Source organism: Anomaloglossus baeobatrachus, chromosome 1, assembly GCF_048569485.1.
Source record: "Anomaloglossus baeobatrachus isolate aAnoBae1 chromosome 1, aAnoBae1.hap1, whole genome shotgun sequence".
NCBI lineage: Eukaryota > Metazoa > Chordata > Amphibia > Anura > Aromobatidae > Anomaloglossus > Anomaloglossus baeobatrachus.
In genome coordinates this window covers 81,494,287-81,520,303 of record NC_134353.1, presented here as the reverse complement: position 1 = coordinate 81,520,303, position 26,017 = coordinate 81,494,287, and the positions used below count along the sequence as shown (strand labels likewise).

The 26,017-nt window shown below is 44.4% G+C and overlaps 1 protein-coding gene across 3 annotated transcripts in view; it reads left to right on the top strand.

The window, feature by feature from the left end:
- Positions 1-26,017, top strand: part of SLC2A9 (solute carrier family 2 member 9) — a 644,894-nt gene that overhangs the window by 239,172 nt on the left and 379,705 nt on the right. For all 3 annotated transcript variants that reach the window (XM_075346888.1, XM_075346889.1, XM_075346890.1), the window contains one exon: positions 9,925-10,057. In XM_075346888.1, coding sequence (XP_075203003.1) covers positions 9,925-10,057 — 133 coding nt within the window. The remainder of the gene's footprint in view (positions 1-9,924; positions 10,058-26,017) is intronic.

Genomic DNA, 26,017 nt, shown 5'->3' with positions numbered 1-26,017 from the left:
GTGTTATCTGATTGTGTGTTCAATCTGATATGTGTGGGTGTGTGATCTGATGTGTGATTGTGCACAATCTGATGTGTGTGTGTGTGTGTGTGTGTGTGTGTGTGTGTGTGTGTGTGTGTGTGTGTGATCTGATGTGTTTGGTTTTGCAATCTGATGTGTGTGGGTGTGCAATCTGATGTGTGTGTGATCTGATGTGTTTGGGTTTGCAATCTGATGTGTTTGCAATTTGATGTGGGTGTGCATATTGCATACTTGCGCTCATATCACCTTGCCGATGGCAAGGGAGAATCCTAAAAGTGTGCAGAGCGTGCAATGTCAAGATTCAGAAGTCTGTTGACATCTAGAGTGACTGCAGACATTCATCTTAAACCTGGACAAACCCTTTAATTTAAAATTAAGCAGTGTAGCATGGCCAATCCTAACAGCATGTAATATACTCATTGTCAGGATTCAGCTCTGCTTGCTGGTTCCTGCAGTCACCACATGGCCACACCACTTATCATACTTAAGGTCATGTTACAGATAGATTTTTTTCCTGCTTCTCGCAGTTTTTGACTCAACAGTGAGAGAATTAGGAAGAGCAACTCGTGTGCACGTGATTGTAAGTGTGCAAATTGCATATGAATGACCGGTCACATGACGACTACTCAAACTTAAAACTACTTTGGGGGAGTCGTGGGGGGCACCAAACTGATTTCCTGCCCCGTGTGCCGGCAATCCTAGCTACACCGTTTTAAGTACAAATTTCTCTTTTTAGGTGTTCCCTTTGATATATTTGTGCTTTTCACTTTGAGTTGATTTAAAAAAAGTCCAAAATTAAGAATTAGATGGAAAAGCTTCTGTTAAATTTACAAGATGGAAATAATTGCTTACATAATTGCTTACAACCGGGAAAGGAAAAGGTGTCTTGTTTCAGAAAGATTGTGAAGAATAACAGAAAGGGTGACATTTGCGTTAATTTCTAATTCAAGTAGGACACAGAAACTCAATTACTCTGCCAAAACTTTTCACATGTTACAAATGGAAAAATCTTGTAAAGCAGAGGTTAATGCTAATCTATCACAGAGAAATCCTGGCTGCCTCCACATTACCTGCCGACTCAACACATGGTAAAATTCAATAAGTTAACCGACAAATTAAAAAAACAAAATTACTTTAAAGAAATATTGCTGCTTCTTGTTAGAAAACCTGGTCGGTCATCAATTTTTAAAACAGCTGAAGAATTACAGGTTTAAAGGGAACCAATCATCAACATTTTCATATATAACCTAAAGCCAGTGCTATACTGGCACTATCAGGCTGATTCTATACATACTTGTAGAGGTCAGCTCGGATGTTTAGGTTTTGAAATCCAAGAAAGTAAAGTTTATAAAATCGGCAGCTTCTTGAGTGACAGCAGCAGAGGATCAGATAATTTCCTGGGGGGGGCGTACTCATTAGCTTAAATAATATACAAACAATTCACTTTTTCCCTTGCAGGACTTGTGTGAGGTCATACCCATTGGACCAGAAGGGGCCGGGCCTCAGCCAACAAAGCTGATACCACAAAGCAACATTTTTCTGTTGGCTGAGGCCCTGCCCCTTCTGGTCACATGGGTATGACCTCACACAGGTCCTGCAAGGGAAAAAGTGAATAGTTTGTATAATACTTATGCTAATTGTAACAGGGGGAGGGGATAACTATGAGTACCCGCCAGATATTATCTGATCCTCAGCTGCTGTCACTCATGAAGCTGACGATTTTATAAACTTTACTTTCTTGGTTTTCAAAACCTAAACATCCGGGCTGACCACTACATGTATGTAAAGAATCAGCCTGATAGTGCCAGTGTAGCACTGGCTTTAGGTTATATATGAAAATCCTGGTGATTGGCTCCCTTTAAACCTGTAATTTCAGAACCTATATATCCGAGCTGACCATTACAGATATGTAGATAAGCAGCCTGATAGTGCCAGTATAGCACTGGCTTTAGGTTGTATACAAAAATTCTAATGACTGGTTCCCTTTAAAATTGAAATACAGGAAACTTTGTTTCCTCCAAAGATGCCCATAGCCATCAGGATTACTGACAGCCCAATCAGCTTATTTTGGAAGTTCAGGATCAACTAGATATTGCTGAGAAAATATTGGTTCTAAGCTGTGCATTACATAATTGTAAAATAATGTATTTCAATGGGTGACAAGATTGATGGCTACAGCCATTGCCAGGGTTGATCATTGTGACAGCTTCCTTTAAAGATCAGCAAGGTGGAGCTCTGCTTCCTAAATATACTGCTACGTGTATGTGGAACAAATATATCAAAAAGTCTGACCTGCACATCCAACAGGTGTGAACAGGTGCTAGCTGAAAACACATTATAGCTACAAAACACATACAGCTGCACTCTAAAATGCTAACAATGAATGTGAGAATAACTGTCGAAAGAGAAGGCGCAAATAGGGTTTTACCCGGTATGACACGTGGGGGCAAGTGTGGGTTAGAAAACTCACCTGATGGGGTTGTGCAAGTAAGAACCCCTATGAAGGCACGTAGTAAATGTGGACGGCAGCGGTCCCGCAGTGTAGAGATAATCCAAGAGGTAGAGGAGAAAGCAGGTTTGAAATACCGCGCCAAGCCACAGGGAATCCAGATGCTTTTTAGTAAATCTCTTTCTTTATTTTTTACACAGGTCTACGCATTTCGAGGACACATCCATCCTCATCATCAGGACAATGTACAGAGAAAGACTATAGTCAAAGGCTGTACATTGTCCTGATGATGAGGATGGATGTGTCCTCGAAACGCATAGACCTGTGTAAAAAATAAAGAAAAAGATTTACTAAAAAGCATCTGGATTCCCTGTGGCTTGGCGCGGTATTTCAAACCTGCTTTCTCCTCTACCTCTTGGATTAACAATGAATGTGGAAAACGGACACATCAATCAGTACCATAATGCCACCCCAGGCTACATCTCTGGGGGAAGGTCGCCTCTGTGAGTGTCCCAGATGGAGGTAGCGATGGCACGACAAGAGTAGAGGACAGAGTAGATGACAAATTGTGGTGTTTCAGGGCAGTGAGATGGAACGTTAAGGGAGCGAAAGACGGAAGTTAACACTATAGATGAGCGTATCTCTTAAAATTCGGGTTCACCAGAAATGAAAAAAATATAAATTAACAGAAAATGAATGAATGAAACTGCAAAGACTGTAATTACCCCCAAAAATGTGTATAACACTCAAGAGGTTTCTGAGGAATGTATTGAACCCGTTTTGAGCTCTTTAATGCAAACACAGCCTTAGGCCTCTTTCACACGTCAGTATTTTGCATCAGTGTTTCGTCAGTGTGTCATCAGTATTTGGATACCAAAACCAGGAGTGGAACTTACTAGAACAACTATAATTGAAAGACTGACACGTGTTCTGTGTTGTGGAGACACTCCTGGTTTTGGCATATAAATACTGATGACACACTGATGAAACACTGATGCAAAATACTGATGTGTGAAACAGGCCTTAGTGATATTCAAGTGACTTCAGCAAATCTGGCTAAGAGAACTGGATAATAATCGGTGGCAATCATCAGTGGTGCGCAAATGGCAAGTACATGTCTAATTGTCACAACGGGTACAAGAGGAGTCATGGTGAGTGACGCAACACATAGGGAACACCAGGAAAGCAATATAATGGAAGGGCCTGGCGCTAGGGAGAGAATAGCAGGGTCACCTCCTAACAAACACCCGAAGCTGATACATGAACTCCTTAAATTTCCAATATGGGTCCTTCCCCCCGCGTACTGTCACATGCCTAGGCCCTTGCTTGCCCTGAACTCACCCTGACTAGTGTGACGGCCAGTGACACACTAGTCTCATCACTGCAATAAGACAACACAGGGGAGGTAAGACAAACAAGTGGAATCAGACACAACAGATAACACTCCATAGCTTCTCAAGCAGAAAACTTATCAGCTATAACAGAAACAAACACCTAAGCTTCTCCAGACAGGATCCTTCAAAGTGGAGAGTATAAAATTAACTTTAACTGACATAGGGAAGAGTGAATATTTATAGCAGGAGAGAGGCTGCAGCTGATATTACAACTGTTTGTTAAATCACAGCAGGATCAAAAGGAACCTTAAAACCTTCCACACCAGAAGGAATTAACTAAGCCCCAACTCAGGGTTAATGACGAGCTAGCAATTAAGAGGATATGCAATCAACTATTCACTGTGACCATCTTATCTCAGATCCCCGAGATCATATCAGATCATGACACACTCATTACACTAATATTGGACTACTACAAAAAGAAGGTGCCCAAATTTTTTTTTTCCGTTAAAATACTATGCAAGACAGACAGGTTCTGGATTCTGGGGATTTAGGGTTTTTTTGAAAAATAAATAAAAATATGGCTTGCCATTCTCACAGTCCAGGAAATTATCTGAAACACATAAGCCTTGATTTCTGAATTTTTCTTTAGTAGCAATATTAGAACAGAGGGTTATTTAAATCCCCTCCTTTCTTGCAATGTCTGAAGAATAGGGGAACCCCTGACCGTCTTTGCTTCTGTGAGACTCTTCGCTTTTCTATAGTCATGTGATTTAGTTGAAAATTGACCTTACAGTTGTTTTTCATTAGTGCCACTTACTTTTCCAGCATTTTTTTTTAACTGTGTCCCAAAGTTTTTGAGATGTGTTGCTGCAGTTAATTTCTACATTTAGTTAATTTTTTCAAATGACATAGAAAAATTTCTAATATTCACCTTCTAATGTGGGATTTTTGTTCTGTTGGGAATAATTTATGGCTATAAGAGATTTCCAGATCATAACATACTACTATGCATTTTCATTCTATTCTCCTTTAATTTTGGCTAACTTCTTTAGTGATCAGTTTCTTTAGCAATTCATCACTCACCACAAACCTGCATTGGAATGATCTAGTAGCGTACCAACCGTTAGGGGTAGAAGGGGCAGTTGCCCTGGGATATGGAATTAGAGTGGCTTACCTGGAGCTACTGCCATCCTTAATTATATTGGCATGCAGAGCACTCATATAGTTAATCTTCATAGTAGAGCAAGAAGACACAATCTCCCAGCACTGCCGATCTCTTTTCTTTGGACCACACAGGACTTCTTAAGCCTGTTGTCACGCTGAACTCTAAGATGTACAATAGCAGTACAGCGCAGTAATGTGGGACAGAGAGGATTCCTGAAACTATCTGAGAAAGTAGTTAGCTGGTAAACCACTAGGGGGCGTAAAAGTGAAGGAAACATATGAGCAGGGAATTCCCTAGCAGAGGTAATACTAGTCAAGCCCACCAGATGGCAGTAGAATCGTCAGAAAGCCGTGTCACAACATGAGGTCTTGTAAGTACACAAGGGCAAAGTCTAAACGTAGTCAGAGGGAAGCAAATAGTCAGTAGCCGGGAAATCAGAGCCTAGAAGCGAGGGGGAATGGGAAGACAAGACAGAATAAAGGTAAACAGATAAGGAACGAACAGGGAGACAGCGGGAGAGACACTGATGGAAACAGACAACAGAGGAGGTTAACAGGTCAGGTGAACACGGAGGTCAGGAGGGGGCAGGGCAGACAACAGGTCACTCAAGAGCAGGACACAGCAGAGCCAGAAGTATCACTGGCGAAGTACAAGAGAAACAGTGCCCTAATAAAGCAGCCTGACCTCCAGAACGAGGCAGAAAGGATTAACCCCTAACGTGACCTGCATCAGAAGTGAAACTAAAAAAAGGCTCAGCTCCAGCTGAGCCAGGAGTCAATCATGACACCTGTGGTCTACAGAACAGCTAAGATTTACCTTTTCCCACGATTAGGCCACACCACTGAAGTTGTATACAGTTAGGTCCAGAAATATTTGGACAGTGACACAATTTTCGCGAGTAGGGCTCTGCATGCCACCACATTGGATTTGAAATGAAACCTCTACAACAGAATTCAAGTGCAGATTGTAACGTTTAATTTGAAGGTTTGAACAAAAATATCTGATAGAAATTGTAGGAGTTGTACACATTTCTTTACAAACACTCCACATTTTAGGAGGTCAAAAGTAATTGGACAAATAAACCAAACCCAAACAAAATATTTTTATTTTCAATATTTTGTTGCGAATCCTTTGGAGGCAATCACTGCCTTAAGTCTGGAACCCATGGACATCACCAAACGCTGGGTTTCCTCCTTCTTAATGCTTTGCCAGGCCTTTACAGCCGCAGCATTCAGGTCTTGCTTGTTTGTGGGTCTTTCCGTCTTTAGTCTGGATTTGAGCAAGTGAAATGCATGCTCAATTGGGTTAAGATCTGGTGATTGACTTGGCCATTGCAGAATGTTCCACTTTTTTGCACTCATGAACTCCTGGGTAGCTTTGGCTGTATGCTTGGGGTCATTGTCCATCTGTACTATGAAGCGCCGTCCGATCAACTTTGCGGCATTTGGCTGAATCTGGGCTGAAAGTATATCCCGGTACACTTCAGAATTCATCCGGCTACTCTTGTCTGCTGTTATGTCATCAATAAACACAAGTGACCCAGTGCCATTGAAAGCCATGCATGCCCATGCCATCACGTTGCCTCCACCATGTTTTACAGAGGATGTGGTGTGCCTTGGATCATGTGCCGTTCCCTTTCTTCTCCAAACTTTTTTCTTCCCATCATTCTGGTACAGGTTGATCTTTGTCTCATCTGTCCATAGAATACTTTTCCAGAACTGAGCTGGCTTCATGAGGTGTTTTTCAGCAAATTTAACTCTGGCCTGTCTATTTTTGGAATTGATGAATGTTTTGCATCTAGATGTGAACCCTTTGTATTTACTTTCATGGAGTCTTCTCTTTACTGTTGACTTAGAGACAGATACACCTACTTCACTGAGAGTGTTCTGGACTTTAGTTGATGTTGTGAACGGGTTCTTCTTCACCAAAGAAAGTATGCGGCGATCATCCACCACTGTTGTCATGCGTGGACGCCCAGGCCTTTTTGAGTTCCCAAGCTCACCAGTCAATTCCTTTTTTCTCAGAATGTACCCGACTGTTGATTTTGCTACTCCAAGCATGTCTGCTATCTCTCTGATGGATTTTTTCTTTTTTTTCAGCCTCAGGATGTTCTGCTTCGCCTCAATTGAGAGTTCCTTAGACCGCATGTTGTCTGGTCACAGCAACAGCTTCCAAATGCAAAACCACACACCTGTAATCAACCCCAGACCTTTTAACTACTTCATTGATTACAGGTTAATGAGGGAGACGCCTTCAGAGTTAATTGCAGCCCTTAGAGTCCCTTGTCCAATTACTTTTGGTCCCTTGAAAAAGAGGAGGCTATGCATTACAGAGCTATGATTCCTAAACCCTTTCTCCGATTTGGATGTGAAAACTCTCATATTACAGCTGGGAGTGTGCACTTTCAGCCCATATTATATATATAATTGTATTTCTGAACATGTTTTTGTAAACAGCTAAAATAACAAAACTTGTGTCACTGTCCAAATATTTCTGGACCTAACTGTATATTGTTACCTGGGTAGGGGCCCACTCAGATGTTTTGCTCCCCCTGAGCTGAACTTCCTAGATGCACCTCTGGGATGAACAATATGGTTACCTGATTTCGGACATGACTTCACGTGTAACAAGGAAGACTCCCATAACTGATAATTTTGTTTTGCTAATCCCATAACTGAGACATCATTTTTGTCATTTACATTTATCTGTAGTAGAATGTGACCAAGAACAGTTGCGCATAAAATCTCTTTGGTTTGAGTTTTCCTGATTAGTTTACGTGCCACGATTATAATTACATAGTTATTAATAGTTACAGTTACATAGCTACATAGGTTGAAAAAAGACTTAGGTCCATCTAGTTCAACCTTCCTCCACCAGTTCTACATTTGGCCACTAAGGCGGGCTTTGCACGCTACGACATCGGTAACAATGTGTTACCGATGCTGCAGCGATAGTCCCGCCCCCGTCGCACGTGCAATATCTAGTGAAAGCTGCCGTAGCGATTATTATCGCTACGGCAGTTTCACACGCACATACCTGCCGTGCGACGTCCCTCTGGCCGGCGACCCGCCTCCTTCCTAAGGGGGCGGGTCGTGCGGCGTCACAGCGACGTCACACGGCAGGCGGCCAATTGAAGTGGAGGGGCGGAGATGAGCTGGATGTAAACATCCCGCCCACCTCCGTCCTTCTCATTGCAGCCGGCGGCAGGTAAGGTAAAGTTCCTCGCTCCTGCGGCTTCATACACAGCGATGTGTGCTGCCGCAGGAGCGAGGAACAACATCGTACCTGTCGCTGCACCGGCATTATGGAAATGTCGGAGGCTGCAGCGATGATACGATAACGACGCATTTGCGCTCGTTCATCGTATCAAAAAGGATTTGCACGTTGCGATATCGACTGCGACACCGGATGTGCGTCACTTTCGATTTGACCCCATCGACATCGCACGTGCAATGTCGCAACGTGCAAAGCCGCCCTAAGTCATTTATAACCAACAATGTTGTGTACTGAGGAAATCATCCAGCCCTTTTTTAAAAGCTGTTATAGTATTTGCCATTACTACCTCTTGTGGTCGGCATTCCACAGTCTGACTGCTCTATCTTTAAAGAACCCTTTACTATTTAGCTGTCGGAATGGCTTTTCTTCCACTCGCAGTGAGTGCCCCCTGGTCCTTAGTATTATCTTTGGAAGAAATAAGTCATGTGCCAGTCCTTTATAATAGTTTTTGATCACTATACATCAAAAGGTGACACATTATTGGTGTACATTTAAGAAGATGGACATACTGCCCACATTCCCCTTTGAAGATGCATGTGGTTTTTTTCATGTGATACATTATAATATTTGCCCGTTTAATGTTTTTGCACTGTCATGTGACAAAGCACTGTTGTGCCCAGAAACAGGAAGTTAAAATGGAAATATGGGGTTAACAGTTGGTACTGGCCCAGAATGGGAGGGGATAGATAAGAAGGAAGTTAGGGTTTCCTGTCAGGAGGCCAGATAGGGACGAACCTGCAAAAGTAGCAGACCTAAGGTCTGGCTAAGGAGCACAAATGCATGCAGTATGTGTCCTGTGGCAAGAGACAGAGATGACTGAGCGGATAGTAAGATCCTACAGAGATGTCAGCTGATCCAGAGTGAAGGAAAGGAAAATAAGAAAATTAGGAACTTAGGCAGTAAGCCTAGCAGGACAGTATGGTGTGTCTGTTAGTTATGTAACTGGATGGAGTAGAAGGATCAGCGAAAATTAGTACCCAGTGTAGTGGTCAAGAGGTGTCAATAGAAAAGCTGAGTAGTAGTATTCATATTGGCAAAGAAAGCTCTCCTAAAGGGAGTAAGACGCGGAACTACAGGTGGAGGTATAGGACTTCCTTGCTGGACTGTAGTGCTGATATTGGGGAGGAGGAGTCTCCCCGGATAGTGTGATGGATATGTTGAGACTGAAGAGCTAAAGGAAACGGAAAATGAGAGGGACTCCAAGAAGAGAGAGAAAGACGTGTGTGATGATGTACCTTCTTAGAACTGAAATATGCACTAAGATGAATGCCTCCTGACTATTGTATATGGTTCCTCAGAAATTATTCTTCAGTAAAAATATGTTTTTATCTTTGAACCTCTCTCATTGAACTTTGCAACATTTGGTCCTGGCATTCTGTAGCCTGCAATGGCGTAACACCCCCGTAGCAGAAGTCCACACAACCAGCCAGTACACACAACTTCATATAACCTTCCCGGGGCGTATGAGAAAACCACCTTGCCCATGGCTACTGCCTTGCACCTAGTTATATAAATGGGGGGACCACATGGGAAAGCATGGTGGCCTGCTGTCCGCGCGATGTGTATTGCATCTGACCTGACATTGCTGATGCTTAGACTTTCTATCAAAATACATGTATAATAATTATAATTTAGGATTTTTCTTTTCTGATAATTCTCCCTTTTTGATATTTTAGGAATCCCTGTGGCCCTGTTTGTTTGGGTTTATCCTGATTCCTGCAGCAATACAAGTGGTGTTTTTGCCATTTTTCCCAGAAAGTCCTCGATACCTTTTACTTGAAAAGCAAGATACGAAGAGAGCTGAAAAAGGTACTTCTTCTAAGATTTAGTGCTAATGTGATGTGTCAGAGGGATGTAGATACTCAAGATTCATCTTCTCGTGCTGTCATGACAACTGTTATGGAAAGGGACAAGCACACTTTACTTTATTTCTCACTTCATATTAAAAAAACCCTGTATGAATACTTAAAGAAACACTAAGCTACAAATCAATGATTCATTTTCTACATGATCCTGAAACACAATCTCGTGGAAAGTAGGCAGAGAAATACAGTTTAAACTCCTGGTAACCTGTTCCATCTCTGGTCAGTGGTCACCGGAGGCCACATCACACATTGTTTAGCTATCTTATGTTCTACTGTGGACAGAGTAGGCTACATACTGTACATGCCGCACAAAAAAGTTAGGGATATTTTGATTCAGGTGAAATTTATGTAAAACGTAAAACGTTCACGCTACAGTGATATTTTATCAGAAAAATAGGGCATGTAAGTAGAAGCATACAGTGGTAATTTCCTCATCTCAAACAATTTATGGAAGCAAGTCAACAACAGTGGTGAGTATACCCCTCAAAAATGTCAATGTCTCAATAACTTGTCATGTGGCCTTCACCATTAATTACTGATGACAACGACGTCTCCTGCTGGTCACAAGTAGAGTTATTGTATGCTGAGGCATGGCATCCTACTCTTCTTGAAGGGCAGGCCTCAGGTCATTGAGGTTTTGGGGCACAGAGTTATGAGCCTCTACACGGCGACTTAGCTAATCCCATAGGTTTTCTATGGGACTCAGGTCTGTAGAAAATGCAGGCTGCTCCATTTCAGGTCCCCCAGTCTCCAGCAGCTGGCCACTAATGATGTGAGCTTGATGAAATCCATGAAAATTAAGTTAGCCCTGTGTTGTTCATGCAGAGGTACAATGACTGGATGAATGATGATTTTTCAAGTAGTAGGGACTTGTCACTGTACCATTAATAAAGTGTACAAAAGCTCTGTCTTGAGTATACACATCTGCTCACACTGTAACACCACCACCACCACCACCACCAAAGCCTCGTCTGGTGGCAACAGTGGCTGGTGCATAGCACTCTCTTTGACATCTCCAACATCATTGGCGGCCATTATTTCTGCTCAGTCTGAATCAACTTTCATTAGTGAACAACACTGAGGTAAACCGGTCCCTTGTCCAGCAAGACGATGACTCCCAGTGCCAGGTGGTATGGCCAGGTACCCTTGCAGGTTGTCTAGGATGCAGGCCATGCTGATGTACGTAAACGGTTTTGAATAGTCTGACACGACACTTCTGTGTCTTTCACCTCCCTTAACTGTTTCTGGAGTTGTGTGGTATTCATCATCCGGTTTTGAAGGGCATTGTTCACAATGAAGAAGGCATAAGTGTGGGTTGTGGCCAAAGAACATCCACTTCTATGCCTTTCTTGTGACTCTTCCAGTCTCTCTGTATCTCTGTTGCAATCTGCTGATGACACTTTGTGACACTCTAAAAGCTCAGTGGCCACTTCTGTCTGAGAACATCCTGCTTGAAGCCTCCCAATGGCAAGGTACTGCTGATCAATTGTTAGGTGTCATCTTGGTCTCATGTCATCAAAATGTGAACAGCTGATGAGGAGGACTGTTTAAATACCAATTCAATTTGAACCTTGAAATTTATTAAGTGACTCACGGATAAAACACCTGTTGACAATTTTGCCTTTATACTCCTTGTTAGAAAACAGCAAGATTTGCAAAAATTACTGAAACTGAACAGTTGGACATGTGCATTCAAAAGTTTAGAGATGGTCACATTAAGTTCACCTGAAAAGGTTAGAGGCATTTTAGGATCATCCTGAAATTTTACCCGAAAGCCAAATATCTCTACTGTAACTTTTTGTGAGTTGTGTATTTCTCTTTTATATTTCCCAGATCTAATTGCAAAATGAGTCAAACATGATCAAAGAAAAGGAGGGAATTAAAGAGGTTTTCCAGTATCCATTTTTATTCCCTGGCTTGCCAAGTATAAAAATGTCAAGATATGGTGTACTCATATAATGCATGTCCACCACTGCCTCTCCACCACTGCCAATAGTCTTTATTTACAGGCTGCAGCAGTGATATCATAACTACACCACACATGACTGCTGCAGCCAATCAGAGGTCTCATGCCAACTATCAGTCATTGGCTGCAGTGGTCACATGCTGACCTTGTGATATCACTGCAAAAGACTGGCCAGCAAAAATTAGAGGCGATAGTGAAGAAGGAGAGACTATTTCAATGTATTTACTGTGGGCAAGGCAGGGAACAAAAATATTACTTGATTGGAAAACCCCTTTAAGAGAGGAAGTGATGGCATATATTTAGACATTTTTGAATATTTTTGTGTATATTGTTCCTTTAAAAAAAATGTTCCCATTGGGTTAAATAGGGCTACATTGAGCTAGGTTGCAAAAATAAACTCATGGTTGTACTGTAGTTTCAAAGTTACTTTACCTTGTACACCATGCCTTCACTTGATTAATGTCCTTCCCCAAAACACCCCTTACCCCCACATTGAAGTTTGGAAATCACAAATGCTAAGTAAAGTTGCAAACTCCATACGCCACCTTGAACAGTCTTCAACTACTGGAAACTCTACACATGCATACGAACAGCTAAAAAAAATGTTTTGTCTCAATCCGAAACTGCAAAATGTGGGGAAACTGTGGGTATAATGTGACAACACTAGGGACCTGTAGGCCATGTTATCAAAATGCATGTACAAAATGGAAGTATACAGTTCTCATTAGTATATGATATATAAAGTGATATTATTTAAAAAATATATATATATTGGAATTTTTGTTGATAACGTGTAAAAAATTTAGTAGAAATCTCTTTCCAATTGTTTTATTTTCAGCAGTTATTGTAACCAACTTCACAATGGACTGCTCTGATCTAATCCTTGTATGGAGATATTTCCAAGACTGAATTCCACTTTGTATGAGATAAAATCAATAGTGATGAGTGAGCACTACCATGCTCGGGTGCTCGGTACTCGTAACTAGTGATGAGTGGGCACTACCATGCTCAGGTGCTCGGTACTCGTAACTAGTGATGAGCGAGCACTACCATGCTCAGGTGCTCTGTACTTGTAACTAGTGATGAGTGAGCACTACCATGCTCGGGTGCTCAGTACTCGTAATTAGTGATGAGCGGGCACTACCATGCTCGGGTGCTCAGTACTCGTAACTAGTGATGAGTGAGCACTACCATGCTCGGGTGCTTGGTACTCGTAACCAGTGGTGAACGGTCACTACAATGCTCGGGTGCTCTGTACTCGTAACTAGTGATGAACGAGCACGACCATGCTCAGGTGCTCAGTACTCGTAACTAGTGATGAGCGAGCACTACCATGCTCAGGTGCTCGGTACTCGTAACTAGTGATGAGTGAGCACTACCATGCTCAGGTGCTCGGTACTCGTAACTAGTGATGAGTGAGCACTACCATGCTCGGGTGCTCGGTACTCGTAACTAGTGATGAGCGGGCGCTACCATGCTCAGGTGTTCAGTACTTGTAACTAGTGATAAGTGAGCACTACCATGCTCAGGTGCTCAGTACTCATAATGAGCAGTAATACGGTCAGACGGGTGTGACTCGTGTACCGAGTAAAATGGAAGTCAATGGTGAACTCAAGCATTTTTCCGAGTAATCTTTGGGAAAAATGCTTGAGTTCCCGATTCACTTTGATTATACTCAGTACATGAGTTGAGCCCGTCTGAGCATCCGACTGCTTGTTTCGAGCACTAGGCACCTGAGCATGATAGAGCACCCCCATCACTAGTCATGGGTACTGAGTACCCGAGCATGGAAGTGCCCGCTCATCACTAGTTATGGGTACTGAGTACCCGAGCATGGTAATGCTCTCTTATCACTAGTTATGAGTACTGAGCAGCTGAGCATGGTAGTGCTCGCTCATCACTAGTTACTGAGTACCGAGCACCCAAGCATGGTAGTACTCGCTCATCACTAGCTATGAGTACCGAGCACCCGAGCATGGTAGTGCTCACTCATCACTAGTTACGAGTACCGAGCACCCGAGCATGGTAGTGCTCGCTCATCACTAGTTACTGAATACCGAGCACCTCTCATTGGTCTTGATGAGGGGACGTGGTGGAGTTAAACGCTCTTAAAGAGGTGCATGCAAGTGGCATCTGATGTGTGGAGTGCACCTGTATGTGCGCCTCGCATGGAATATTACTCCAGTCCTTGACTATTATAAGATTTCTGGCGTAAGTAACAACACAACTCATCATGAATGAGACGATCAGAGAACCTGACTGTGCCCTTGTCACACAACAGCTTTATGCATTCTGCACTACCTGGGAGAAATTGGAATGAAAACGCCATACTTTACAAAATTTTTATGCAACTCCGAATTGTGGCAAAATTTTCCAACTTTTCAACAGAATTTACACAGAATTTTGGTTAAATTGCTTTGATGAATAGGGACTGATGTATCAAAGCACTTCATTTTGAGAAAGGGCTAAAAAGCCAACACGGTCTTACTACCAATGAGTTCTTGTATATGAGCAGCTATCAGATCAAATGTTTTCATATCTTGATCTATCGATCCTCTCTGGGTTGATGGGGAGGAGAACATTGTTATCTGCCGCAGGAGGTAAAATTGTTGGAAGAGATTGGAAAAAGCTTCACTCTTCTATTGGGTCGTGTCTGGAATCACTCGAATGAGACTAAAGCGGGCTTTACACGCTACGATATCGTTAATGATTTACCGTCGGCGTCACGTTGTTTGTAACGCACATCCAGCGTCATTAACGATATCGCAGCGTGTGACACTTCTGTGCGACCTAAAACGATCGCAAAAGCAGCCAAAATCGTTTGCCGCGGAGAGGTCGTCCTAAAACAAAAAATCGTTCTTTTCTAATTAGCGATGTTGTTCCTCGTTCCTGCGGCAGCACACATCGCTGTGTGTGACACCGCAGGAGCGAGGAACATCTCCTTACCTGCGTCCACCGGCAATGCGGAAGGAAGGAGGTGGGCGGGATGTTACGTCCCACTCATCTCCGCCCCTCTGCTTCTATTGGACGGCTGCCGTGTGATGTCGCAGTGACGCCGCACGACCCGCCCCCTTAGAAAGGAGGTGGATCGCCGGCCAGAGCGACGTCGCAGGACAGGTAAGTGCGTGTGACGGGGGTAAGCGAGGTTGTGCATGACGGGCAGCAATTTGCCCGTGTCGCACAACCGACGGGGGTGGGTACGATTGCTTGCGATCTTGCTAGCGAGATCGCAGCGTGTAAAGCCCGCTTAAGTATGAATACCAATAAAGTCCTTGGATAGCTGATGCACTCTAATCTGAGAGTTAAAGGAGGTTGGGTGAAAGCTGCAATGTACCTTTTAGCCATAATCTATCTTCATCTATGATTAGATTGAAGTATAATATCACCTATTTCCCAATATAAAGGTATCCCTAAAATTGTTCTCTTGGGAGAGATTTGGTTAATAGTGAAGAACACATGAATGGAATACATTTTTACTGCTGGTCTCCCCGATACAATCAGCAGAACGCAGGAGCTGTGAATGGAAGCCAGAAGGAAGCTCGTAAACACTGTTGATGGATATAACAACAGGCCCCATGCTCTGTATATTAAAGAGGTTGCCCATTTCAGGCAATTTTTTTTTATTATTATTATTACTTCCAACCCTCTTTTCTAAAAATGATGATGATCGAATATCCCTTTGCTGTAGTTCCTCAGGAAGGGAACATTGAATTAAGTCCTCAACTCCCCTTCAGTGCAACCACAAGGGAGGTGATATATTGCATAGTGCCTATTATAATTAATAGGCTGTTCATGTAATGTATGGACAGGCTGGATCCTCCAGGGTGAAAGACACTCTTTGAAGCCTCTTGTTGCTGTAGCCTATTTATGGATATTCTGTCTAGTAATTGTGAATATGCTAATAATGTATATATATTTTTCTAAACCAGTAAAGCCCTTCAACACAAATCGAGCATTGCAAATAGCAAATATCATTGTAACTAACTAGCTGTGGGTCTCCTGATATATCCCGTATATACCCCAAAACTGGGGGTAAAATGGGGGTGCGTCTTATAATCCGGATATGGCTTACTGAGGCGGCGGTTGTGGTGCAGGGTCAGCGATACCGAGGGCTCGGAGGAGGTGGGTGTCACTGCAGTGGAGCAGCTCAGAAGGATCATATCACTGAGGGTTGGGGATAATGAGGGCTCATGGGGGTGTCGCGACAGAGAGCGCTATTGATCTGCCTCTTTGAATCGCCGGCAGTTGATGCAATGGACTTCAAGAAAATGGCAGCAGAGGCCAATCTGTGCATATGCCTCTGCGGCCATTTTCTTGAAGTCCATCGCATCAACCTTCGGCGATTCAATGGAATCCGCAGCTTGCCAGCAGATCAATGGCACCTGCCACCACAACATCCCATGAGCCTGCAATATCGCCGACCGTCAGTCTACTGACCCTCCTTAGCCATGACACCCCCTCCTCTGAGCCCACATCATCACCGACACTGCCTCCTGAGACCTTCCTGAGCCACTCCACCACCACTGCTCCCCCTTGGTGAGTTAATATAAGACGCACTTGAATTATAAGATGGACCCTAATTTTACCAGTAAAAATTATTTTTCCCTATTTTCAAATTTGAGTTGCGTCTTATAATCCAGTGCATCTTATAAAATGAAAAATACGATATTTTTGAAGCTGATAAGTTCCGATCAGAAGATTAGTGACCAGTCTGAACATTGTGGTCCAAAGTTAGACCAGGAATGATAGCTGTATGAAACTTCCTTAGGTTGGAGAACTATGAATGGAATTCGCTATGGCTCACACCTTGCTGTCATCAAATTAGCGGTTGGAAAACAAGGGGCCCTTATACCCTGACACAGGGGCCCGATGTTACCAGTGTCTAAATCTGTCAACTGCATTCTGCTGACAATTCTGGACACAGAAGACAATTTTGTTCACCTACTGGCCTTTGTTACCTAAGAGCACCCACTAGAAAGTATAGTGGTGGAACACAAGAACTTAATGTATTAAGATGTATAACTACTGTTATATGTCCAAGATCTTCTTGTTCTTATACATTACCATTTTTTCACACTAATCCACATAAGATTGTTCTTTTTCCAAAAAAGTATTTCATCGATCGTCCTGTTCCGCATGACAGGTCTAATGTGAAATCAGTAGAAATAATACATGCTACAGTGAAATACAAGTATGTGTCTCCACCGGCATTCATACTAAGTGTCTTCAGTCTATTTTCAGTTGTAATTTAGTACAGTTTGTATGCATATGTAGGGATGATAAATATATATGATAGAAACTAGTGATGACCAAGCACTACCATGCTTGTGTGCTCAGTACTTGTAATAAGCATTTTGACATTGAGACAGGCTTGACTTGTTTGCCGAGTATAATGGAAGTCAATGCTGAACTCAAGAATTTTTCATGAAGATGTTCTTGAAAAATGCTTGAGTTCCTCATTGGCTTCCATTATACTCAGTTAGGGACTTGAGCTTTCACATTAGTAAGGAAGTAAAGAACTGTCCCATATTAAAATATAAAAACAAATTGAAGGAGAAAAAATTGCAGATAGTCTTACCCGAGTAGTAGAGGACATGATAGGATCAGGAAGGCTCACCTGTATTAGTTGTGAAAGTCACAACCACTGTATAAACTTGTACCAATAGCTGGTGCGGCTACCCGGCGGAAGATCTGCCATTGAAGATATTCCAAGACCAAATAGATAGGAATCGTGATCTTTATTCATCTATGCGTTTCAGAGATTACCGTATTCTCCTTCTTCAGGACCAAAAGTCACATTCATGATTTTTGGTCCTGAAGAAGGAGAACAATCTCTGAAATGCGTAGACGTATAAAGATCATGATTCCTATCTTTTTGGTCTTGGATTTTCTTCAGTGACAGTGTGGTAATTAATCCTTTCTTTGATCTGCAACATAAAACTTACATTTATAAACTGAGGTGTGTGTCCTTGCATATTTTTTTTTGTAGTGCAATAGTACAACTTGGTTAATTACCCTTTCAGACTGTTGAGCTTAATGGAGCTGAATTCATTGTCCTTTGTCCCATGGTATAACACAAAATTGACAACTACCTCTTAGCAAAACAAAATAAATGCACAGGGGCAGGTTACTGTGACCACATTCCACAAGAAAAAAAATTCAAGCGCACCCTGAGCCTAAGGAATCTGCAAAACATTGAATAAATGAATTTTAAACTGGATTACTGCTGTAAAGACTCTAAGCATAAATTTGAGGTTCTTAAAGTATAAATTCAAAAATTTCTGTATGCCCATCTTCCAGAGACAAAGCAACCTCCCTAGATCGGAACACTGAAAGACTTACTTCTGTAATTAAAAATGGCAACAGCTGGAGGTGCTAAAGGCAGGTCTATAAAGTGGGGACCAAGACAGGAGGAGGCATTCTTGTTACTGAAGGTCGTGCTGACCTGTCTCCCCATCTAAGCATATGCAGACTTTTTTCAACCCTTTGTCCTGTACACTGATGAAAGTCTTTATGGTCTTGGGGCTGTGTTGGCCCCGGTCCAAGAGGAAGGTGAGAGAGTGATTGCTAGTGTTAGCCAGTCTCTGAGGAAATCCGAGAAGAACCCCGATAAACTACCTGTTGAAAATCACCACTGAGTTATGCTTGCTGCATGTTGCATTCCTGGCCTCTGTATTACAAGCACACTTCACTGTTTCATAGAGTGCGATGGAGATCACAACTCAAAACATCTATATGAGAGCCTTGTTCTGGCCTTGTTCTGGCTCCCCTAAAGTTGCATTGTGAACTTTTGATGTAACTTCTGACTTCAGTCAAAAGTTATAGTGCCAAGATGGTGCCACAGGACTGGAGCAGCATTGGTAAATGGTGACTATGCTGGAAGGCGAGTATATAAAAGGGGGCAAGGGGCTTAAATTTAAAGTGCTACTCCAGCTCTGATTCCCCTCCTCACCTCCTCTGGAGTAGTATTTTAAAGACCTTGCAGGAGGTTTAGCACTGGGGCCCGCAAACTTCAAATTATGCCACTGTTCATTAGAGAATAGGAAAGTATTCAAAGAGCCATTTTTCACTCTTAACAGCGCCAGGTCTCATGTTGTTAGTGCGCTGCTATGCACGGCCTAAGATGTAAATGGCTGCAGGGTCTCCAGACTTGCCTCCCATTGAGCCCATTTAGGACATCATTGATCAACAATTGCTAAGGGAACTCATAACTTTTCCCTCTTGGTGTTGCAATTTCCATGTTGAAAATCACATATACCCATATGGCATAGCCCACTCACCCAAACCACAGACAATATGTGCAAGTTTAAGAAGTATTTCAAACCAATAATTATGTGTACAGTGGTATATGCAAAATTTTGTCTGTAACATGTATTTACACTTATGTAGTTAGTACCATACTGCTAAAAGTGTGGGGTAATTTTGTGTAGTCACTAGTAGCGGCACTTCTGAATTTGATGCGCCTCGTCAGCTTATTAGACCTTAAATTTTGTCTTAGACCCCCTACACACGTCTGTGATAAAAGCGCCCGTTTCTCATGGTCCATAGTGTGGGTGCACATGTGTGTGCGTCTTCCGTGTGTGTGTTCAGCGTGTGCTTTCTATGATAGCACACGGACAGCAGGAACTTCTATACTCACCTGTCCCAGGTGCTGCTGTCCTCGGCGCTGTTGTCTCCGGCGCCTCTGCTGCTTCTGAGTCCAAGGTGCAGTGAATATTCATGAGCATAATGAGCGGGTCCGGAAACAAGTGACAGCAACACCGAAGACAGCAGGGCTGAAGACAGCAGGGCTGGAGACAGGTGAGTATAGAAAATCATTTTATTCAAAGACATGTGTTTTCTCAGGTACATGTCACACAGATCACATCAGTGTGCAGTCCATGTGACATCAGTGCTGCCGCAGAAAAACAGATATGTCGACATGTGGAGCACATGGACACGCATGTGCTCCACACAGACACACGTCCATGAAAAAACAGGGATGTGTGCACAGACCCATTGATTTTAATGGGTCTACGTTTGTCCGTGTCTCCGGTACGTATGGAAATGGATGTCATACGTTCCGGACTCACGGACGGGTGAAGGAGGCCTTAAACACAAGCTGACTCTTCTTAAAGAAATCCCAAAACTATAGTTTAAAAAAAATGCAAACTAAGCAATATGATCCCTGTTGTCTCAGGTAGAGTCATACTTGTGTGGCACCCTGGACTAGCCAGGTTGTCACAGGTAACATACATACATACCCACCCCCATTAGACAGTAACATTAGCCAAACAAAACCCTTGTTGCCTCCCTCCAGGGTCTGATGTGCACACCAGGTGGGGCGGAGTCAAGTGGTTGGCCCCACCCACCAAAGAGTTCACAGGCCTGGAGGCGGGAAAAGTGACAGAGAGTAGTTTTGGAGGTTGAAGTGTGAGGAGTAAACACTTGGGAACCGTAGGACCGGGTCGGGCGTTGGCCCGCCGGTACCGACCGAGGAGCGAAGTGAAGCCAGCACACACAGGCAGGACCATCGGACCCCGACCAGGCTTGGAGCCGCCAGCAATATTCAAATCCGAGTGTGACCGGAATCCCAGGGGTTCCCTAACAGCCAAAGACCCGATAGAAGGCAACCGCCCACACCGTGAGGGTATACAGCTACCGCCTAAGGCTAGAGACCCAAGGGCCAGCGCCTGCAGGCAAACGGGCTCCTCCGGCATCCATACACCGGGGAGCGGACTACCGTTGGGGATCCATCGTAGTCAAACAAGTACATCAAGTTGCAGGGAAAGACAGCTGCCATCACCTGTCCGGGGAGAGACACTGCAGACGGCTAAGGGACCCGTCCATGCAGCTGTTTGGTTTACCGAGGACTTTGTATATCTCTTGCTGAGTGAGTACACCCGTGCCATCCGGCACCGCGCTGTCCCTGCAACCCTGCACCTCACCAACCCAGCCTCCCCGTCACACCACCGGGCCCCGGGACCACCGACCCCTACCCACGGAGGGGGAAAACAACATCCCAGCTGCTCCCTGCCATCGCTCCCAGGATCCCCGTCACCAGCAGCGGTGGTGCCCATCTTCACCACAACCCGTGGGTGGCGTCACGGACTAAATCCCCCAAACCAACCACCCCTTTCACTCACGGGCGAGGAGCGCCGCTCGAGTCTCCGGATCCAGCCCACCGCTCGAGCCACCGAGCAGCAGCAGCCGCAGCAGCGCCGGACCCGAGCGTTAGCGAGCGACCAGCAGCAGCGGCGGCGTCCTCCCCGCCCGCGACACTTGTGTAATCATTTATTCTGGTGACTGCTTCTGAGAAGTCTTCTCATCTCGAAATCTAAGTTATAGCAACATCTCGGCACATTACCATATTCATACACATAAGCCTGATACTCGATAAGTTCTCGAGGAATATATCCTCCAAGACAAAAGAGTATCTGACCTTCTTGTTTAACTGCGCCCACAGCAGTCTCCCCCTCTTATTGACTCACATTCGTTCTAAATGATGACACTCAGTTAATTCATCTTCCTTTCTCTTTCTTTTGACATTGAGAATGAGATGAAGTAAAAGTCCTGCTTGTAAATTCCATGTTTTTGATCAAGAATGCGATTTGGCAGGGATCATTCTGGCCCGTGGCTTTCACATCTGCTGGAAGTAGTGCAATTATTTCTGTAATTATGAAATCGCAGCACATATTGTATTTAGGTAAATTGATTTTTTTTTTACTGTATCTTTATGTCTTTTTCCTTGAGGTATTCACATATTCCAATTATTTATATGTTATTCACATATCTATGGATATTATGGTGGCAAGTACGTGAAATTCTGTAACTTTCTTTAAGATAACTTGGACAATTGCAGAAATTTTGTTCAGCAAAGTAATCCACCCTTAATGATCCCATACAAACTGGATTAAAGGGAACCTTTCATGTAAAATAAACACTGTTAATCTGCGAATATTGTGTTAGTCTGAAGATTAATAGTATTCTAATTGCGGCTACCGGGAGAATATTAGCGTTTTTACTCCCAGCAGCCTCTTGCTTGCAGTCATAGATGCTGTCATGCAGTGTTCAAGTCCACACTCATGGGGTGCAGTGGCGGTGTCGGACTCTGTTCACATTGCAGAGTCTGACAGACAACCTGATCTCTCCTAGTTGCTCAGCTGGGCGTCGGCTGAGTTTTGTTCCACTGCTTTCCAGTCCTGCAGGAGTTGATTCCTGTGGAGTGGAGCTCCTTAAGACTCAGGTTGCTAATTTCTATTCAGCTTTCTCCTTTCTATTTCAGATTTGGGAGTCTGTTTGTTGCTACCGATGATAGCTTCAGTTTATGCTCCTGCGATTCCGATCTTTGTGGTGCACCTATTCTTGGTGACCAGTAGTTTGCTGTTTGAGTGTTGTGCAAGTTTCCCCATTGTACATTTACTTCCTTCTTTATAGTTTATTTCCTTCCATGGGACACGCCCACACCGGGGCAGTGGGGTGACTCGGTACTGGGCGGCGGTTCTGGCTCTGGGATGCCGCGGTGGCGTGGCCCGGCTCCGTGACCCCGGTGGTGTCGTTTAATAAATAGGAAGGGGATGATGACAGTTTATTTGTGACGCAACCTGTGGTATGCGGCAAGTTAGGTGCCGCCGCTGCGAGATGGGGCTCCCCGGTGCAGATGGTGACGCAGCTTAGATGGTGCAGCTCCGCACAGGTAGAACTGGGCCCCAGGGTGGATGGGGATGGTAGTAGTAGTCTATGATGGCGGGCGTAGGCGAATAACGGAATGTCACAGGGATGCAGACTCATGCTTTTTACTCACGGTAGCAGGTTCCAGGGTAACATGATATGCCAGTGACCACCTTTGGCGTGTCGGGGCTTTGCTCTGATGGGCTCCAGACGATCCCGGGTAGTTCGGAGGTTGAGTCCGGTGCACCTTTAAGTGTCCCTTCCCTGGTCGTCTTCTTGCGCTTGCTTCGCCCTCCTGCCTTGCACCCTCACTCACTGAACCCTGTGCAAGTGCCAGTGGACACTGTTGGGTGGCGTGAAGCTCTATCCCTTGGTCTTTTTGGGTCACCTTCCAGCAAAATAGTGTGCGGATGTGGCTGCGGTGCTTGAAGTTACCTCAGCCGCTGGTTTTGCTAGCGGAGCCTGTAGGTCCTTCTCTAGCCTAGGGACCAGTCCCTGTGTTGTGACCAAGTCCTTCAACCCATAGATTATATGTGGAACAATGCAACGAGAGGGTAGCTCCTGAGGTCTCTAGGACCCCTTCTGTCTGTGCCCAGGCCGAGTGGTACCAGCTCCAGGCCTTGGGTCTTCGCTCCTCCACTGCTCCTCTCCAACTCCAGACTAGACTAACTCCACACTTCATACTGTGTTCCCACTTGTACTATTGTGTTCCCACTCCTAAGACTCCACCCCCCAGCCTGCCCTTGCCATGTCTGATGAGGTGTTTCTGAGCCTTGGTGTTGTGCTTTTGTGTGAACTGGTGTTGACCTCCTCCTTACCCAGGATGGAATACCACACCTCTGGATGAGGTGCAATACCTCTGTGGCGACTGAAGCCTTAGGGGTGCCACACATACACTTATAGTCTCTCCTTTGTGTTTGTTTACAGTGTGTACAAGTTTTGTTTTTCCCCCTGTATGTGGTGTTTGTGGGGTTTGCATCTCCACTCCCGGGGTGGGGAAGGGGTGTTAGATCAGGGTTCGGACACTAGTTAGAGATATGCTGGTGGTCCAGACCTGGCTACCATCAAGCCTACCTCTGGGATAAGGGACAGCACAGTGTGCCCAGTCTGAGGGCCAGTTTAGTGGCTCTGCTTCCTGCTCCTGTTACCCCCTAAGGCTGATTTCACACATCCGGCTTGAGCTCTGCGGCTCAATCCGGCTGTGCAAGCTATGCAACGGATGCGGTGAACACACCACATCCTTTGCATACGTTTTTCCTTTGCGGCCAGTCCGGTTTTTGCCGCTTGCAGCAGGCTACTGAGCATGCGCAGTGGCAAAAACCGCATGCGGCGGCCGGATGCGGTTATTGCCGCATCGCGCCGCATCTGGCCGCCATAGGCATGCATTGAAAAATGCGCCGCATCGGCCGAATGCGGCGTGATGCGTTTTTTTTTGCCGCACGAAAAAACGTGCCAGGCAACGTTCCATCCGGCCGCTGCATCGGCTAAATCTGCCGCATGCTGCAAAAACCGGATGGAACGCAAGGCCTTGCGGCACAATGCGGCACTAATTAAAGTCTATGCAGAAAAAACGCAACCGGCAGCAAAAAAAAACGGTTGCGATTTTCCTGCAAAGTGCCGTATTGTGCCGCATTGCAGAAACCGGAGGTGTGAAAGCAGCCTAAGACTTCAGTAATAGAGGCTCAGCCGGTGCGGCTTCTATTACCGGTCAGTATACAGAGCGTGACCCCTGTAACCGCACCCTGACACTAAGTGACAGCCAGCTGTACGGTGCATCTGATATTTTAATATACCCATTCAGTTTCAAAGGCAATCTTGATCTCTAAGGCCACATGCACACATTGAGTATTAGGTGAGTTTTTACCTCAGTATTTGTAGTCAAAACCAGGAGGGGAACAATCAGAGGAAAAATATAATAGAAACACAGGAACCACTTCTGCATTTATCACCCACTCCCAATTACAGGTAAGAGGTGTAAGCAGATTGTTGCTGGTTATAGGAAGCAATTGATTGCAGTTATTTATTCCAAAGGGTGTGCAACCAAATATGAAGTTGAGAATGCCAATAATTTTGTCTGGCCCATTTTTGCAGTTGTTTGTGAAATTATGTCCAATTTGTCTTTTTTTTTTTTTTTTTTTTGAGTTGTTCATACACACAAGGAAATAAATGTATATAACAAAATGTGTAATTGCAATAATTTTCTAGGAAAAAGACTTCATTTTCTGGAACAATTTCAAGGGTGCCATGACTGTATGGTGCTGTATGATTTCACTCCTTCAGTCTTGGAAGATGATCAGTTTTCTCCCTTTTAGGCTATGTGCGCACTTACCGGATTTTGCCGCGGATTTTCCGCGGATTTGCTGCATGTTTCGCTGCAGAAAATGTTCATAACATCTCTGCAGTGAATCACCAGCAAATCCTATGGAGAAAAAAAATCCTGTGCGCACTGGGCGGAATTTGACAGCTGCATGTTTTGCTGCGGGAATCCCGCAGCAAAAACAAGTGCATGTCACTTCTTTTCCGCACATCGCTGCGGGATTTCACTCCATTGACTCAATGTTAATCATGAAATCCCGCAGGGAATAACGCAGGCAGCAAATTCTGTGCGGTTCACTGCGTTTTCCTGCGTTATTCCCTGCGGTATTTCGCGGTTTACCTCCGGTAATGTACATCGCTTGTCTGCGGTTTTGCAGGGAAGTGATGTCATTACAGGAAGAGGAAGCCGTGCAGAGAGTAAACACACACATAGAACACAGACACACACACACATCACAGACATAGATCACATAGACACAGACACAGACACATAGAACACACATAGAAAGAAAACAGAAATATAGGAAAAAAAGAACGTGGGCTCCGCTGTATATTCACCTTCCAGCCGAGGTAAGCACACAGCGGCGGCCGGTATTCTCAGGCTGGGGAGGGAGAGGGGCAGGGATAATGTCCCCCGCCTCACTCCCCCTCCGGCAGCCGAGAATATCAGCCGCAGCTGCCCCGGCACTGTCGCATGCATTATGCGGCAATGCCGGCGTGTCCTCGGCTCTTCTTGCCACCGTGTAGCAGTGGTGGCAAGGTAATACAAGGGGTTAATGGTGATGGGGGACCACCGCCATTAACTCCAGGCTTGATCATGGCAGCGTCTATGTGACAGCTGACATGATCAACCCGTAAGTAAAGTGAAAAAAAACACAGACACCGAAAAATCCTTTATTTTAAATAAAACAAACAAGCCTCGTTCACCCTTTTATTAACCCCCCAAACAAAGCTCCGGCGTAATCCAGGTCC